Source organism: Pungitius pungitius, chromosome 16 (genome assembly GCF_949316345.1).
Source record: "Pungitius pungitius chromosome 16, fPunPun2.1, whole genome shotgun sequence".
NCBI lineage: Eukaryota > Metazoa > Chordata > Actinopteri > Perciformes > Gasterosteidae > Pungitius > Pungitius pungitius.
The window spans coordinates 15,427,540-15,446,978 of record NC_084915.1 but is presented as its reverse complement, the minus strand read 5'-3'; the positions used below and the strand labels follow the sequence as shown (position 1 = coordinate 15,446,978).

The following is a 19,439-nucleotide window of genomic DNA, read 5'->3' as shown; positions in this document are numbered from 1 at the left end:
CGTATCACAGGCGAGGACGTATCACAAATATCACAGACGAGGAAGTTTCACAAATATCACCGGCGAGGACGTATCACAAATATCACAGGCGAGGACGTATCACACATATCACCGGCGAGGACGTATCACACATATCACAGACGAGGACGTATCCAAGACAAAGGACGTATCACAGACGAGGACGTAATCACACATATCACAGACGAGGACGTATCACACATATCACCGGCGAGGACGTATCACAGACGAGGACGTATCACACATATCACAGACGAGGACGTATCACACATATCACCGGCGAGGACGTATCACACATATCACAGACGTGGACGTATCACACATATCACAGACGTGGACGTATCACACATATCACAGGCGAGGACGTATCACACATATCACAGACGTGGACGTATCACACATATCACAGGCGAGGACGTTATCACAGGCCAGGACGTATCGGACGTATCACAGGCCAGGACGTATCACACAAATCACAGGCGAGGACGTATCACACAAATCACAGGCGAGGACGTATCACACATATCACAGGCGAGGACGTATCACAGACGAGGACGTACCACACATATCACAGGCGAGGACGTATCACAGACGAGGACGTACCACACATATCACAGGCGATGACGTACCACACATATCACAGGCGAAGACGTACCACACATATCACAGATGAGGACATATCACATGACCGCTCTCGAGAAGAGAGCTGGCCTGTTTTCAGGAAGCCCGCCGGTGCTGCTGTGCAACTCTAGGAAGGTGCGGACGTGCGGCGAATGAGATGGCACAGCGCCACCGCCGCCACCTGAACCTCCCCAGACACCCCCCCACCCGACCCCCCCAAACACACACACAGCACCGAGGTCGGACGCGCCAAAACAAGCCGCCCGCGGCCATCTCTGGTGTCAATAAGTCCCTGCAATGGTAATCTTTTAATTGTTTTTTGTTTTTTGTTTCCCTCAGCACACATACAGTCATCACCGCTAATAATCTGATCCGGTTTGTTTTTGACGGACTCTCTCTCAGACACACTGCCCCCCCCCCGCCCCCCCCCCTTCCCGACTATCTTTCCTCCGGGGAATTCGGTGGGACGGCGGCGTTCTGGTAAAGACTTTGGTAAATCAATCCGGGCGGCATTGGCATAACTGTGTGTCCAGATCCCAAAATAACTACACTGTGCTGTGGCTCGCAAACGCGCTTGTTTACACTGAGCAGCGTTATGAAGTTGGGACACTCGGTGAAATGCTGCAGTATTTCCTGAGATAAGCGACATCTCGTCAGCAGCTGTTGTCATAGTTTTATTATTGCGCAATCCCACGTGATGGTGCTGCACTGCTGCATATGCATGAATATAGACAGATGTAGTCTGTACTGGATCACAGCGTATAAATCTGTCATGATCCGGTTTATTTATTTATTTTTTTAATTCCAAATTATCCATGAGGAGATGGGGAAACCTAAAGTAGGTGACACTGTGAGTTAGGATACTTGTATCATGAAAGGCCTCGACTTCATTGACCCTTCACCGTTGTGACCCACAAACAGCGGTAGGACACGTGGGGATTTTTAGAAGAATGAACCCTTCCTCGTCCATGTGACCGTAAGAAGCATTAAGCCCCCTGTTCGGGCCTACTTTACTGTTTGAAAATTCACAATACTAAATCCAACAGGAAAGGCAAAAAAATAAAAAAAGTTCTCAAGGTCAAAGTTGGGATCCAAGGTCATCTGATCCCATTGAACTCTCTGTGCACTCAGGCACTCTCCGCTTTCTCTCTGCACTCAACCCACTCTTCATGTTGTGAGTGCCGCGCCAATCGCACAGGTTGTTGTTGTCGAAAAAGGCAGCTTTTTATTGATGTAACAGGTGCTTAAGCCCGACTGTGGCAGTCGAAATAACACGTCTCCTCCTCTTGTTTGGCTTTGCGGATGGGAGCTAAAGTTAGACGTCTTTTGAGGTTTTTCTGTCACTTGATGGAAGGTGATGCCGATGCATAATGCATGAGGGGGAGCGAGAGAGAGGGAAGACTTTGTCTGGCTGCTTTTTATAGACCACCAAAGCTGTGCTGCTGCACGCTCCCGATGCGATGTTCAACCTCTCCCAAGATCAAGAGAGCAAAGAGCGCAGGCAAAACAGGAATCTAACAAACCGGCAACATTGTCGAGAACGAGGGTGAGGGGGGGGGAGGGGGGGAGAATAGAAAGTAACAACAAGACGAAAGAGACGTGTTGACGTGCTATTTCAGATGGCGGGATCTTTTGATCCGGAGGAGAGGCGGGAGGCAGCGAGGGTGCAGCGGCGCTGGTGTTTGTCTCCGAGATGGGCTCTAACAGAAATGCTTTATGCGTGTGATCTCACACGCTTTACTGAAAGGGTCTTTAGGTCTAGGTAAAAATGAGTGATCACACATTGCGGGGGGGGCGGCGGGGGAGGGAAATGATCTGCAGGTGAAGCTGAGCTTCTTCTTGTTCGTGGCAGACTTTGCAGACATCGTTTTTTGGCTGCCCTTAAAAGTGTGGAGTTATTTCTCCTTATCCCTCTAATCCTTATTTAACCAGGCTGGTTGACTAAGAGCACGCTGTCGTTTATAGTAATGACCCCGGGGGGGGGGGGGGGGCTGCAGGGAGCCGCGGCATACACACGCTCACACCTGTGTGCAGCGCATTAATTAAAGCGACGGCGCTTTTTAAAGGGTCAAATTGCTCCTTTTTTTTTTTTTTCAGGCCCATGTTTTTACGTGGATTTGTAAAAATTATGTATTTTACATTTTCTTTGAGGTAGGAACAAAATATACAAGCGATCCAGAGGAATTATTGCAGTCACTCTGCTGTTTTTTCAATAAAGGATTGTATATTTCATTACTTTTTCACGTCAAATGCTTCTTTTTTTTTCAATGACTGTACGACCGTCAGCTGGCATTAACAGCGCTTATATTTTATTATTTCCCTCCCATTCCTGCAACAGGTTGATAAATTCTGCTGCTGATGTTGTTAAAAATGAGGACTTTCTTTTATTGATCTCCAAAAGGTTGATAAGATGAACATGTTTTTTTTCAATAGGCTCCATAGTGTTTTTTTCGGTGTTCAGGATGTCGTCCGGTCGTCCAGGCCGTTCTGAGCAGTTATATTTTCGATATGTCGTGATTCCGTTTGGTTAACCCACCTAGGAAGGATTTGTTTTTAAAGTGGGCAGAGGAGACGTTTCATAAAACAACCTTTGAATTCACGGCTAAGGTTTTCTTTTTTCTTTTTTCTTTCTTCATGCAGTCAAATTTGCTCCTGCCAGCCCGGGGGATTTGAACTGCAACCTCTGGGTCATATTCTTTCTTCATTGTCACCCTCACTGAATAAAGGAATTTGTGAGAAGGGGGAAGGGGGGGGGGGGGGGGGGCACTTGAGACTGAGTGGAGCTGTCAGCAGAGCGGTGGAAAATGGCTTCCTGAGGTAACGCTGAGGGTATTAGAGAGTGAATCCTACCTTCTGAGGCTTTGGGGGGAATCCAGCGTCTCAAACTGGGATTAACTTGAAATAGTGATTTACTGCCCAGGAAGCACAATTAAAAGTAACCCTGCAATATTCACCTTCCATTACCTGAGAAGCCGGTGCTCGTCCATCCACAAGCGGCCAGGTAGCAATCATGCTCTGAGTGGTTATAATTGGTGCAAAAAGTAACTGGTCACTTTTCCTTTGCTTTTGACTGCAGTATGCCTGTGGCAGCGTACCGACCGTTTCTGGATTAGCATTAAGACTTGATCAAAGCTGAGAAAAGATGCAGCTCCTCGAGTGGCCTCTGCACTGCGTTCCTCGCCCCGAAATCCCTCTGTGAACTCACCCCACGTCACTGGGATCATTTCTGAAAGCCACATCTATCTTTATTTTAATAAGATTCTTCTAGTATTGCATAAAGAATGTGAGGGCGAATATGAGCCAATGTGGATGAAGTTATGAATACGGAGCACAAGGAATGAAGTAATGCGCATTTGGACCACTGTCGCTCGTTTGTAACCTTACAATCGGGATTAGGCATCGAGTGCCGATGTCGAGATGCTAAGTACGACATAGGAGACTGTGCGTGGACTCCCGTCCAGCATTTTCGGTTTCAATTGGAGTCTTTTTACCATTTTGGTTTCCACTTTAAGTGGAATCTTACTACAATAAGGTTATATTCAATAATAGATCTTGACACGGCAGCCTACTCTGGGCCTGAACCTCCCCACGTCACATCTCATTCTTCTTCCTGTTATTCTTTAAAACAAGCGGCGCGGAGGACACGCGTCGGTCCCCAGAGACGCAAGGTGCACCTCGGGGGGAGGGGAGCTACGCGTGACGCCATTAGGAGTTAGTGCAGTGCGATCATTAGCGCTGCGGGTACGGACGCTTCTTGTGGGCTAACTCGGACGTGATTGATTGGGTTTTAATGAAACTCGCCGGGGTCATCGATCAAACTGCTTTTCAAAAATTGCGCTCATTATCAGAGCCACATTGATCAGATATTGACGATGAGTCGGGGGGATATTTCTCTCCCGCCCAAAGGTCGGCCTCCCCCCCGCCGCCACAGGTGACATACAGTGCTTGCTCCTCCTTTTGTGCCGACTGAATCGAGCAAAAAAAACATATTAACGTTGATTTGTTCAACGCCATTCACCTTTTTTTTTTTTCTGTTCTCTCTCTTCCTCTCAACACCCCGAGGGGCAAAAAGATGAGGAGGGTGGCGGTGTTTAATGATATTATAAATAACCAGCGCGGATGAAAGGCAGCCGCGCTCTCCCTCGCCACCCTGTTCTGTTCCTCCTCCTCCTCCTCCTCCTCCTCCTCCTCCTCGCGCCCTTGCTACTCATCTATGCTCAACACGAGTGCCTCGCCGCTTGCGTGTGTGTCCTTGAATTTATATGAACGTCTCCCCCCGCCAGGGGACAACGGGGGGCCAAGTCATTGATATGTGCGGGGAGGACTCGGGGATAAACAGCCCGCGCCGACCGGTGTTACGGCAGCCCGCCTGATATATTTTTGATTGAGCAAAGACAGGAGGGGTGGGGGGGAGGGAGGGAGGGAGGGGGGTGAGTGAGGGGGGGTTGGGGGCCGGAGGGGGGGGGGGGGGGGGTGTCTGGGGTGTAGAAAGCAGAGATAAAAATGACTGAAAGGGAGCTTCTCTGTCCACCTGCACATCCAGACTGCTACAAAATGGACCCATTGTCAATTTTAAAGGGACTTGAAGGACAACAAATGGATGACGTCTCCTGGTTTTTTATTATTATTTTAGCCTTTTGTTTTATTGACGCCTCTCAGTCTCCTGCCTGCCCCACCATGTTTGATGATCAGCTCGCTGATGGACCGGAAAATCATGTTGACAAAAAAGTCCCCCCTCCTCCTTCTCCTCCTCCTCCTTCTTTTCCCCGCTGTCAGAGAAGCAAAATAAGAGGTGGCGGCTACATTAGGATCAGCCACCACGGTGTCACCCAATCGCCTCGTACATCGTTTTGCCTTTGTTCACCACCGTGTGTGTGTGTGTGTGTGCGGCGAACGCGTCGTCTCCCCCCCCCCCCCCCCCCCCCCCCCCCCCCCCCCCCCGGTCGCTTTTTAGCCCCCAAATGGATGTACCATTGGTAGGGCGCTCACTTCTAGAGTGCATCCTCCCCAATTATACCATGGATGATTTTTGAAAACTGGAGTCTTTGTTATTGACCTTGACGCTTGCAGGATCAGTGCCCATTGACCCGCGTGTGCTTTTAACATCCCGTCGTCACGGCCCTCGCAATCACGCCGCGTGATTGGCCCCCACCATCTGTCTTTGTGCTTATTACAGACACTGCATGAATGGCACGGTTTGGTAAAAGTCTACAGTACTCATTTAGTCGTTTTGTCTGGGTTTTTTTTTTGCAAAGAAGCATCTGTCGAAATAAATACGATCAAATCGATGGTGATGGTACATTAACCACCACACGATGGTTTCACGTTGTTCAAAATGTAGCGCGTCGTACGGAATAAGTGACATAGAAACCCTCGGTTGACGCTTTAAAATTGAAAACCATGCGCGAGTGTTGCGGCCCTCATTAAAACACAATGTGTCTCGTTTTGAATGAGCAGCTCTGTGGGCGAGGAGCGCAAGTTTCCCCCCCCCCCCGCATTAGAACCCGGCCCGGGTTCTAATGCGTCCTGTGCCTTTTTCCTCTCCCTTAATCATTAGCGTGAATGCTTCGACCCTCACGCGCACACCTTGATGAAATAACGGTATTCTACCGTATTTAACTTTTTTTTTTTGTTATCATGAAAAAAATTTCTGCTAACTTCTGAGGAAGAAACGCGGAGGGCAACTTGGAGAGAAAACGCGGAGTTAAAAGCAGGTTCAAAAGTTGAATCTAGCCGCTAATGTGAGATACAAAGTGTTGCGAGTTAATTTCCTTGACAAGCCTTTGTATTGTCACCCGATGTGTCAGATGCCCACGAGATGCTCACCACCCCTCTGCTACTTGGGTCTGAACTCTGTCCACAGTCCCTTTTTTCTCCAATTATCAGTTATTTTCCTCTGACCAGCACAGCTAATGAAAAAAACAGACACACACACACACAGACAGCCTTTCTTCAATTTACCACGTCGTATCAATCGCCTCCCCTTAATCTTTTAGTGTTTTCTTCTCTACCCCCCCTCCCCCATTCCTCCCTCTCCAAAGCTTTCATTCACCAACTCCGTTTCATGTTGTTTTATAGCTCCCGTCACAAACGAGAGGATGGAGGAGTAGGACGGGGGGGGAAATGGATAAATAAAAGATGAAAGGATGGATGAGGGTGGAGAACAACACTCGATGCTGCTGAGGAAGAAATGGATGTCGAGGCCAGCAGTGAGAATAAGTGCAATTCATGAAGCATGGCTCCGCGTTGGCTGTTCTTCTTTATAAGTAGTTTGATTACATGAAGCAGTGATGTGAGCAGAAGACAATACCAACAACAATATCAGTCACTTAATCTAAAGAGCAACTAGACCCCCCCCCCCCCCCCAACCCACTTTAATGCAGCTGAAAGTGTTTATCTGCGTGTTGTAGTGTTGTGGATTCAGTTTTTATGTGTTAGAACTCCCATGTTCTAGAAGGCCATCGGGGAGGAGCGGCCGTGCTTTCGAGGCCGAAAGGTTCCCAAAGGAGTGGGTCGGTGGGGGATCGAGGCGTCCGTCACTCAGCGAATGCTTTTGTTTCGTTGTGGTAACTCGACTTCCCCGTTATTGTGAAAAAGGGTTTATCCTCCGATCCGTGTCTGTCCACGGTAGAACCCTGAGTCCAGCCTTAATATGCACTTCCCCGTGTTGTCAGAGGGCGGCCATGTTGGATCTGGAGGCGTCTAAGGACTACTCGGGCTATTTTCTTTGTTGCAGAATCGCTTGCTCAGCTTAGACTTTTTCTGACAGCGTTACATTACAAATATTATAAATAAAGGTAAGAGCAGGTGGCTTAAGCTTAAGTCTTTATTTCTCTAAATGCAGGCCCAGTCCAGGCGGCAAAATGAGGGGGGGGGAAAAGTTCCGAATTGCACGAGGCAAGCTGTTACGGCTCAATAACCCCGGCCTGTAACCGCCTCACATTTCAGCTACACACACACACACACACACACATGCATTCAGACTGGCCTCGGTTAGGCTGGGTTTTAACGAGGGAAGCACAGCGCACGAGGTGATCAGCATATGTTTTGGTGACATAAATTTAAAATTTATTGCCGTTGTCAAAAGTGACTGTTGGGACAAAGTCGATTATTAACTGAGTAAATGGCCTGAGAGAGTTTTATGTGAACTTCCTTAATGGGTGCAGTCGGTCTGTTTCAAATCACGCTCCCACCCACACACACACACACACACACACACACACACACATACCTCCATCATCTATTTCAGAAGCACAACATGAAAGCAGACAGTTACGACGGGATTTGAGAATAAGTGTGTGTGTGTGTGTCTAGCCGAGCTAAATCACAAAACTTTTTTTCTGTATCCTTTTATATATCATTAAATCTTGTTGAAGCTGAATTTCAATAAGCCATCAGCTCTTCTTCGTAGGTGTTTTGTAGGTCCGTGTGTGTGTGTGTGTGTGTGTGTGTGTGTGTGCACTTATTCATTGTTGACTCCGTCTGGTGAGGTCGCTTACTCTCCGTCACCGGACCGGATGACAGGCTCACGTCTGCTCCTCTGCAGCTGGTTACAGGTACGGTTGGATTTGCCCCCCCCCCACCCCCCCATTGTGTGTAGGGGAGGCAGCCATTAGTGTTTCAATAGCAGAGGCTTCGTCCCAAACCGTCCCTTTTGATAGACTGAATTTCGCGATGAGGTCCTGTTACCATTGTGTTGAACATCCAGTAAATGTGCTGTTTCCGTGGGTAGTGGTGGCTTGGCAGTTAGGGACACACACAGACACACACACACACACACACACACACACACACAGTGCACTTTGCTCATCAGCACTACATTTTCGGGGGAAATACTCAGCGTTGCTTCCACATCTGGTGGCCTTAATAAGTCCATCCATACCTTATCAGCGCTCTGTCTGGGTGGGCACAATGGTCGGATTGAGGAGGGACACAAAAGGCCTTTGAAGGGCTTTGTGTTCCGTGTGTGTGTGTGTCGTGTTGTTTGAGTAAAGCGTGCGAGTACATCACCTGGGATCGTGAAAGGAAGAAAATCTGGCTGCATTCCTTTGTTCAATTTTCTTTCTTTTTTTTGTTAGTGAATTTCTGTCGGCCAAAAATGACATGGCAGCGATACTGAAGGATAGCATCAATAGACCAGGATGCAATGCAGCTGTAAGTCGATTGCTATGGATCAGTCTGACTGTATGGTCCGATCGTGCATTGATTCTTTCTTTCTTACGGCCTTCGATTGAAAGCTACAAATTGGGATTTCTGTGTTGTTGTTGTTTTTTTTTTTTGCGAGGGGCCTTTCTGGAAAGTACTTTCCATCAGAGTACGTATCCTTTATAACTCCTGCGCTGATTGTACCGTCACGGACGGATATCTTATCGTGTCAGAGTATCCTTTCCATCCTCGGTTGTGTCATTCCCGTCCCTCCCGTGCCACTTTCCCTCCCTGTTTTGGCTTTTCAAGTGTCTTCTTTTCCCCCTTCTGGGTGCATTTGGCATTTATAGAGCCTTTTAATCACTCTTCTTGCCGGAGGGCTGTCATTCTGTCCTTTAGATTCCACGGGCCCTCCACAGCTTCAAACCACTAAAATCACTTACCAACCCCTATTTCAACCCCAGTTTTTGTTGTTGTTGTTTTTTTTTTTTTGAACCACTGTTCCACTGTCATGTTTCAAGGATGTTTTGCAGCAATTAATAGCCTCTAAAGTCAAACCAGACGTCATTGCTTAATAACTCCCGCAGCCACCGCCACAAGAACCCGCCGTCATCTCTCTCCCCGGCTGTCTCGCTCTCATCCCCGCTCCGTCTCCCCGCTGCCACCACTCGGGAGACGAGGGGGGGGGGGGGGGCACGAAAGAGAGAGAGAGAGAGCTGTAAATCAATTTGCATTCGACATCTGACATCAATCAGTCATGTTTTGGGGGGGGGGGGGGGGAAAGCGGCGGCGCCCTCCTCTGCGGCTGCGTCGAGAGACGGCAAGATGGATGTCTGTCATCTCCGCCCCGAGCTGAGCGGGAGCTCTTATCAAGGGCATTGTTTCCCCGAGAATGCACTCGGCTGAATCAGCCCGCCACCTGACTGGAGACGATGAGACGCACGCACGCACTACAGAATAGTGTCGTGCACATATGCCTTTCTTTTCTTTTCTTTTTTTCCTACTTTGCATCGTTGTGTTTAACGTTTGCGCGAATGCACAGCGATTCTTCTTCTTTTTCCTCGTTGTTTTTCTTTTACGGTGGTTGGCAAACAACAGCTTTTATTTTGAAACGTGGATTGGGACTCTACGAATACATTTTCAAATATTGATAATGAATACAAAAACACTAAATGTGCACAAAAACTAAACGGTTACATTTTCTCTATCAATTTTGTTCTCTTGAGATATTCGGGCATTTTTCAGTCCCGTTAGCACCGTTAGCATATGCAGCGCTTACTAAAGAAAAAGGTCTGATCCTAATATTTTGACAAGTGTATTTGATTACGAAATGCTCACCTTTTTTATTTTTATTGTTATTTTCGCTTTCGATTTACTTGCCAGGCTTCAAAAATCTTTTTCCGCATCTTGATTTAAACGGACAACGACGTTATCATCAAAAAGGAGCATCGCGGAAAGAACCGGTTCCGGAAGACTAAACGCAGCGAATCTGAAACGGCACCAACTTAAAAAAAAAGAAATCTTTTGGTATCGCCTGTGTGTCTTTTGTGAACCGTACTCAAGGCCAGCCATTTGAAGTCCTCGGGAGGCTCAAGGCGCCGTGGCAGTTGTTTGGCAATTCGTGTCACCTTAATTGCTTTAGAGCACCTTCAGATATCTCCAAGAATAATATGCTTTGTCCTGAGCCGTGGGGTCTTTGAGGGGGGGGGGGGGGGGGGGGGGAGTCGTGGGGGTCCAGAACCTTGTGTTTGCCTAACCTAAACTTCAAGGCCTTTCCCACATAATCAAATGTTGAACCTTGGTCCTTTTCTGACCTCGCGTGACGGCCGTCTATCAACGGAGAACTCATTGCAGATCAGATGTCGCGTTAAGCTGCGCGTCGCCTTCTAGATTAGAGAGCAGCAGTAAAAACTCAGCCCATTGATGGTTCATAACACTTAAAGTAAATCATTATATTTCCGCTTTATGGGCTCCTTAGCACTCGAGACGTCGTTGCTTGATAACGCGTCTGCATGTCGAGATTCACGCCACCGGGTCGTGGTCTGCTGCTCCCTGCAGAACACACACACGCGGCAGTCGGGCCGGCTTGTTGCCGCCGATGGTCAATGAGCGCTGACGCTTGTGATTGATGGAGTGGGAAGTCACGCAATCTAAAAAGCTAAATCTTTTTTTTTTTTTTTTTTTTTTCTTTTAATGAGTTGAAACTGAATCCAGACGTTGAAATGTTGGTTCCGCTCTCTGTCAACAGGAAGATGCACAGTGGAATGAAGACCTACGGCTGTGAGCTGTGCGGGAAGAGCTTCCTGGACAGTCTCCGTCTGCGGATGCACTTGCTGTCTCACTCGGGTAAGGAAATCAAACCAACCCAAAGAACCACAAGTGTGGTCCGTGATCACGGCTCAGCTAAGCAGAACGTCCTGTTTTCACTGCTGCTTGTGGGGTGGTGGGGGGGGGGGGTAGTGTTTGTTTGTTCTAACAGAGCATAATTCCCTGCTGTTACATTTCAGCATGATATGCAGTTTCACTACTGAATAAAAAGCCAAAGCTCAGTATTTGTGATCTCGAAATGCTAGAAATGCACAAACATTGACCCGCTTTGGAGGGAGACAAGATTGCGTTTTTCTTTAGATTTTTTTCTTAGATTTACACTCATGCCCTGAAGCAAGGACAGACTTGCGTGTGGTTTAAAACCACAGATTCCAATTGATTTAATCACTAGCATAACATTGTACTAAACTATCGGTATTCCTCAGAATTTAACACCATTGGTTGTTCAGTCTCGTCTTGCATACATACCCTCCTTGGCCCTTCTATGAATATGAAAAGAATGGCTTTAAACATGCGAACGTGGAGAATAACTCTTCCAGTGAGTTGAGTCTAGCCCAATAAAGCTGGGCACCCCTGGGGGGACTTAACCAGCGCCTGCACATCATCATCCTGACACCCGGCACCTCTGTGACATTAGAGGTCCTTAAAGGCAGCACAGGCCAGAGCACAGGACACATCGATTGGGTCCAGTTCAACACGAGACCCCCCCCCCCCCCCCCCCCTCCCTTCCCCCAAACACACGCCCCGCCCCATCGGCCCCTGTGCTGGGAGCCTACTTAGCGCCGCACCGGTTTAATGGCATGGGCCGTCTTTTATAGGCGGCAAAGAGCCCACCGCTCCTGAGGCCCTAAGTGCAGATGGTTTATTGAGACACTGTTAAAAAGACACGGGACCTCTGAGGAACCCCCCCCCCCCCACCACCACCACCCCTCCCCTTCTGCACACAAGCACACGCATACGTGAATACACACAAACCCTCTGCACACCCCCAAATCCATGTGTTGACTCTGGCCCAGAAATTGAGCCCTCTGCTCAGCACCGCATATGTTTTCCAATGAAACGCTGTGAGGGGTCTAATTTGTCTGCTCGCCATTGTTGGTGTCGATGGTGTGTGTGTGTGTGTGTGTGTGTGTGTGTGTCCCACGGCCCCACAAAGCCCCCACACTGGGTAGAAAAACGCTAATTGCCGGGATCATTTGTTTGTTCGTATCACGCAGAAAAACTTAAACAACGACGGCGGCGGATGCTGACACCCGCGCTCTATTGTGACAAAGATGAATCACAAATTCACGCTGCGCCGGAGAGTTGTCTCAACAGACGACTCAGCGTGTCAAAAACAAAAGTTGCTCAGAGGAAATATTCGCTGTTTAGTTTTAGAATTACGCCCCTTCCCCACAGGGCAGACGCACGCTTTCGGCTGTCAAAGCAGAGGGAGGCGAAGGGAGCTCTCTGTGTGTGTGTGTGTGTGTGTGTGTGTGTGTGGCCCCCGATGTGCCAAAGCCTCTGACCCGCAGCTGGCTCCCCTTTTGTGCAACATCATCTCGTACGAGTCGTTTGCAAACGTTGTCTTTGAGTCGGGAGTTATGACGGAGTGGAAGCCGAGGGACGAGTCGAGGTAGTCCTGATTCATGTGGGCCTCTTCCTGGCGTGTGCGTGCGTGTTTGCGTGTGCGTGCGTGTGTGTGCGTGGCTCTATGCATGCTCCAGTGATAGATCTGCCTTAAAGAGCCATGCTCTTGGCGTGCACGTGACCATGGTGGACGTTGTAGTAACGATATTAGTAGCAGCCAGGAGTTTAAAGGTGTAATAGAAATATTTGATTAATCTCCTGCTGTTGTCTGCGATTTTGTACCTTCACATTTTTAGTTCATACAAACATAGATGACAATCATTCAAGAGCCATCACGCACAAAGTTGACAATCACTTTAAGAGTAATGGAACAAAAGCTTGAAGAAGAACTGTTTAGTATTTTGTGAGAAGCGAAGATCACCTTCTGCTGCTACATTGTGAAAGGTCTGAGAAGGATGATCACGTTTAGACAGTCCTGCAGGCGCCTAAATGATCCTCCGAGTCGCTTTCCAACCGCAGGTAGATCCTCCAACCTCCCCCCCCGCCGTGTCAACCGGTTTTGTGATAACTCGCCGCGCACCCGTTTTTTTGCGTGAGGTGAAAACTCTGCTGATGGGACATCAAATGGAAAAAAAAGAGAACGCCGAGCACTCGAGGAAGAACCACATCCCCCCCCCCCCCCCCCCCGAGAAAGGCAGCCAGGCGGAAGATGTGGCCGGTGTATTTTTAGCTACAGAGGCAGCAAGTGCACAAACTTTTTCTCTTCTTTTTTTTTCTTTTCTTTCTCGCTCTTTCCGGGGCCGCGTCGACGCACGACGTCAACCTGCGCCGTTGCACACATCAGTGTGGATTCACAGCCGCTTTGGTCTGGCGTGAAAGGCGAGACGAGCGCTTCTGTCGAGGCGGGCGACGGTTAGGGAAGCGACGGCGCTCCTTTTGATTGTTTTTGTTGTCTCTCTTAGTTTTTTTTTTCCACCTCCACCGTTTGACTTTCAAGGCCTTTTCTCAGGCTGACGCCCGCCTCTCCGTTTTATTTCTTTTTTTCATCGTGTCTCTCTGTAATGATGACACTTCCCCGAGTCCCAGAACCCTCAACCCTGAGCTTCCACCCCACCTCCCTCACCCCCCCCCCCCTCTCTCTCTCTCTCCGCCGCCATCATCCTTCAGCTCGCTTCAGAGGAGGCGGAATATTGGGGAGGCGAAGCGAGAGAGCGGAGAGGCTTTTTGATATGCGCAGCGCGTCGTGGATGTTGAGCGTTTCAGACGCTGCAGCCTCCTCCTCCTCCCCCCTCCCCCCCCCCCCCTCCCTGTCTGTCTCTCCCTGTCTGTCTGTCTCTCTGTGCTTGTTGTACGGAGGACTTGGCGCCCCGCCGGTCTGGGCTGCTTGCCACCACTGAGGGTACAGTATGTACAGTCTGCCTCGTGCCAGCTATTTTTTTTCTCTTTTTTTTTTTTTCCGTCTCGTTCTGTCTCTTTCACCACGTTGTTGTTGTGTGTGTGTTTTTTTTTAATCTCCACCTGACGTTCAGTTTTTGACAGTGTTTGCTGAGCCAAAGCCTGCAGAGGGGGGTTAGAGCGGTGATTCAGGCCCCTTTGGGGGAGCATTTTGAGGTCCTGTGTGTTGTTTTTCTTCAAATGATGGCTGCAAAAAATGGCAGTTTTTATGTGTAAAGTGTGACCAATTTAATGCAAAAACATAACCCAAAAGAAGTCCAAACACTGCATGGTTAGAGCAACGTGTTACTTGAATTCAATCCAGAATGAAATCCCAGAATAATAAGAGCAATTCTGGATTCAATCAAATCTCTCATTGAGTTCTGGCACTTTGTACTCCAAACAAAATGCGTCCCTAGCAAAGTGTCAAAGGCGGTCGAGTAACTTAATTATTACCATTGTTTGGAACATGCACAAAGATTAGAGTATCTAAGCTCGACTGAAATGAGTTACTGTCAGGTGACCAAACTGGAAATCGACCATCGCAAATAGACCGAAGGAGTCAAATAAACACCCGGATATGTACGTTGGATATTTATCTCCCACCGCGAGACGACATGCGAAGCAAATACCAGTATCGTTAATCTGTACTCCTCCACCTCACCCCAGGTGATCTGTTTGTGAGGCGTGTGCGAATGTGTGCGAATGTGTGCGTGGAGGCTCCTCCAACAAGACCAGACTCCTCTTGCTTTTCATGGCGAGCCGGTAACCAGATTAGCAACGAGACGAACCGTATCGCTCTCTTTCATTAACGCCAACTTTTCATCTCACTGCCTGTCATACCCTAAGAGTTCTAATCCCATGTTTACAGTATGCAGATTCCCTGGATTAGCCCGCTGAGTACGTGGGGGAAAAAAAAAAAATATAAAAGATCCTTTATTTAAACCCGACGTTGCTGGTTAAGTGTGTCGCTCGAGGGCGCGTTGTGATGACACATGAGTGGAGAGATGGTCTCTGGTAATGCGTCGCCCGGTGGCGTGGCAACCAAAAGAGTATTAATTATGAAGCATTGCGGATTGCCTCAACTCCCCTGCCTGTGTGTATTAAACTTCACTCTTGAAAGGATGAATGAAGGACTTTCAACTTGAGACGCACTATAAGGCGCTGACTGACCGCCTTGTTCTCACCTCTGTCTTGACAAATTCGCCAGAAGAACTCTTTGGGCTAGCTTCTGCCGTGCAAAGCTTTATTATATCCCGATGTATTCCGGTTCTCAATTAAAACTCCTACTTGATTGACGATCAAAAAAGTGTCAAGTTACGCCATTTGGCATCGATTGTGCGGTGAGCCTCCAAGGCAAGGATTCCTTTGTTGGGGAATGCTGCACACTTTAGGCTTTACGGGGTTCAAAGGGATAAAAACCCGATGATACTCTGCAACAATGCAGTCGTTTTGGATGAATCACTCCAACAAAGTTTAACAATCCAGTTACTTTTGGACATTTATGGGATGGAGCTGCGAACCAGAGGGAATTATTGACGAAAAACAGGGCATTTCAGGTCGTGTGCTTGTACTTTCTGACAGCGTGTCACCCAGGCCTCATCAGTTTGGTATGCCCCTGTTTGGTTTGTGCATTAGTCAGCCACTACAGTGTGTTTGAGCCCTGTACAGAATTCTCTTTAAGGACCATCTCTTTTGTTTTATTTTTTCCATTCTGTCATGTTAAAGTGACAGGATAGATGACTTGAAAGGTCAGGTTTTTTGCTCTAAAGATATCGTCGAGCAATGGTTGAAATCTTTGTTCTGTTAGCACCTTTAGCTGCGAGCGGCCTGTACAGCTGTTGCTGTTTATCCATCCCTCACGGACGGATGAGCTCTCAATTTGTAATTTTGCTCCTTTTATAAAGTCAGCAATGTAGCAGAAGAAGACATTCCCTTTTCTAACAAATGCCCAAATAACCAAATGGATTGTGAAAACGCGAAAAAAACCAAAAGCATATTGTAAACCGAGAAAGACCGACTACTGTAAGTATCTAATGGTCATTTGACTTAAATCGGTACACATTATCCCACACTATTGTAAGCGTGAAGAGCGTTAGCCTGAAGTCTAGTTCTCCTTCTGTCCCCGGACCAGATGTTCAGCTTGGCCCCCGTGCAAGAGAGAAAAAAAAAAAAAAAAAAAACTCTGTTCCAATCGCATCCGAATCTGATTGCAGTCCCGAGTGTGGGAGAAAAATGCCTACGTGAACGTCCGGAGCACTTGCACGAGGGGAAAAATGCAAAGAATTTGCATGTGAACGCAGCAAGGCGGGGTGGGTGGAGGTGCGCTCCAATTGCTCTTTGTCTGCGTTTCCATCTCCTCGGTTTTGTTTGTCGGGCCGCCGGCCGCTCTGGCGTCGCGCCGCCTCTTCCCTCACAGCGATGACGACATATTTGTGCCGGCAGGTCTGGATGTTCTGCCAGCGTTCCGGCATTTATGATCGCTCGCAGATGTGAGTCCAGGAACACGCTGTACTGTACCCAAACCCAGAAATTAATGAAACTTGACTGCCTTCCAGGCCGCAAATTCCTGAGTGTGTGTGTGTGTGTGTGTGTGTGTGTGTGATGGAGAATGAAGACAGAAGACTTGCACAGGGAGAGGTGGCAGAGGGGAGGGAAGGGATAAAAAAAAAAAAGCAAGTGGTAGGAAAACAAATATAGTGTGGCCCCGAGTGGTAAATGGTGTACATGTACATTTTTTTTTTTTTTGTTTTTTTACCACAGCTGACGTTCTGTCATGCAAGAGCGCTCACAATTGCACACTCACACACACACACACACACACACACACACACACACAGCGCGTGTCCGCTGTTTCCGTGCATTAACACCGAGTGACAGATGGAGTGGATAAACAGCAGCAGCTCACGCTTTAGTGCCGTAACATCGCTCCCTCCCTGCAACCTAAAGCCCCCCCCCCCCTGTCTTGTAATACTTCCCCTGACCTGTTGATTCACTCTTCCAAACAGCTGGGATTACGCAGCTGGACGAACCTCAGCCCGGGTTAGGGTACACGAGAGGAGGGCAGGCCGGGGACAGTCGAGTTACGTGAGGGGGGTGGGGGGGGGGTCGACTTATAATACTGTTGCATCAGCCATCGGATGTTTTTTATTTCCCTACCAGAGACAGGTGGGAGGGAGGAGGGGGGGGGGGGGGGGGAGCTTGTTAGGCCGATGTCCTGAGCAAATGTGACTTCGTCGGAAACCCGTTACCCCGAAACGGCGGCCCCTCTTTGCCAGAACGCGGTGTACCTGCGCCTCGGGGGCTTCTTGGAAAAGCGGCGTTCTTAAAGGAATAAAACGGCGTGTGCGGGCGATGACCCTCCGGCTGGCGTCTCTTTGCGTCCGGAGGCCCCCGGGTTGCATGAGACGTCGTTTATCTCAGTTCCTCCTGATGCGCCGCGCGGTGACGGCGTTTACTGGAGACTGTAAAGCAGCGAATGTCTCACTGAGGGACACAAGTGTTCTGACGTGTCGGTGCAGAGCCGGTTAGACGCCATTTAGACGGGTTTTCGAAGGTAAGGCTGGCTGCCCGGCTCGTTCCATCTGTCCAGCCATTTATCTTCGAAATGCAGGAACATTCTCATGTTTTTTTTCTCATGAGATTTAAAGAGCCCAACACAAGCGATTGCGTTGAGTTACGCAAGCTGTCAGGACAGCAGCTAACAGGGACTTTGCCTGTGTGTGCACAAGATAAACACAAATCTAATGGGGCTTTGAAATATTCACATCCAGGCTCAGACAAGAGCAGTGTTTGCCAAACCTACTTTTTTTTTCCTTACAAATAACAAACCATTGCGACCTTTGCAATAAGCCCCAGCCTTGGATGGGGGGGGGGGGGGCAGTCTCGCTGTTGGAAGTACTTGCGGAAGTAGTAACAGCGCAGCGTAATAAGCGTAATAAACACTGGATGCCGGCGCTTTTTTTGCTGCCTCGTTTTCACCCTGAAGGCCGGCATTCGCTCTCAAATCCAACTTGAGGTAATGGTCACGGCGAGGTGTGGACATGTTTTCATTCAATTCTAATGTAGAAGCTGTGCTACGTATAGTAGCATTATAGTACATTAAAGAAACCCTGTTTTAGAATAGTTTGGGCACGGTGCTGAAGTGATAAATAATAATTAATCCTGTCCTTGAGCACAAATAGAGCTAATAAAATAATCCCATGAGTAATCACTTTTTGTCCAAAAAAAAAAAATCCTGCAGATTAGTTTGTGATCAAAAATCGGTTGCTCTTAAAGCCTGTCAATCAAAAAGTTGGACAAAGAAACTCAGAGTTGACTTTTTAACCCTCTCTATTTTCAGACTAGAAGAAAAAGCAGGAGGACTTGATCCTGTTGCTTTTATTACAGGGATATTGCAGCTTTGAATCCTTTCGGTTGCTAAGTAGCGAGTGCCCCTGTGCTCCCTTAATGGGCCTGATTTGGTATTCCGCTCCGATGCCAAGTCTTATTTTTGTATGCGAGACAAAGTGTTTTGATGGAGGGTGATTGCTGCAACGTCTGTGTGTGTCTACCAAAGGCTGTTTTTTCTCCTTTTTTTTTCTTTTTTTTTTGGGGGGGGGGGGTTGGAGTGAGAGTTTTATGGCCTCTCACTGTACAGTACACTTTGTGCCTTCTGCTCAAAACAAGAACACAGTCGATTGAATTTTGGATTCACTTCATCATCCGCCCCCCCCCTCCCCACACCCCGCCCTCCTCCCAGCAGCTTTGTTGTCAGCGAGCAGCATGTGTGTGTATGTGGCAGAGAGAGAGAGGCGCTGTGCTGAGTGCTCGCTGTGTGCACTTGATGCATGTGACTGAGTAGGTGTGTGCGCGTGTGTTTGTGGAAAAAAAGTCAATTATCGCAAAAGGCTGCCAATTAATTTGCTCCACTGGAAATTTGAGTGATACTGTAGAACAAACGTGGACACATAAATCAAGCGCATGCACACACACACACACACATACACGCACGCTGTCCATTAACTTGTGAGGGGCGTGAATAGATGCTTTTTGCTGCAGACATTTGTTTGTAATGTTTATTTTTTTCCACTAAATGACACATGAGCATAGCTGATCGTATGCAGCTAATCTGGCCACAATAAGTCTTTGTTTCAGGCGATCGGCAAGCATCAGCCGCATCATCATCATCATCATCCCCCCCCCTGATTGTAACCTTATTTTTCTCCCTGCTAAGAAATGTGCCCTACTTTTTTTTATTTTTGTATCGTCTCCAAAACACTAGTTGTGTTTTAAAACGGTGTATAAATGTGACCGTGACACCCTTCTGGCCTTCAATGCGGGAC

General features: G+C 48.1%; 1 protein-coding gene across 1 annotated transcript in view; it reads left to right on the top strand.

Moving 5' to 3' along the window:
• Nucleotides 1-19,439, top strand: part of zbtb16a (zinc finger and BTB domain containing 16a) — a 100,393-nt gene that overhangs the window by 31,638 nt on the left and 49,316 nt on the right. Inside the window, 1 exon segment of the mRNA XM_037467671.2 lies at nt 11,033-11,130. Within this exon segment, the coding sequence (XP_037323568.2) occupies nt 11,033-11,130 (98 nt within the window).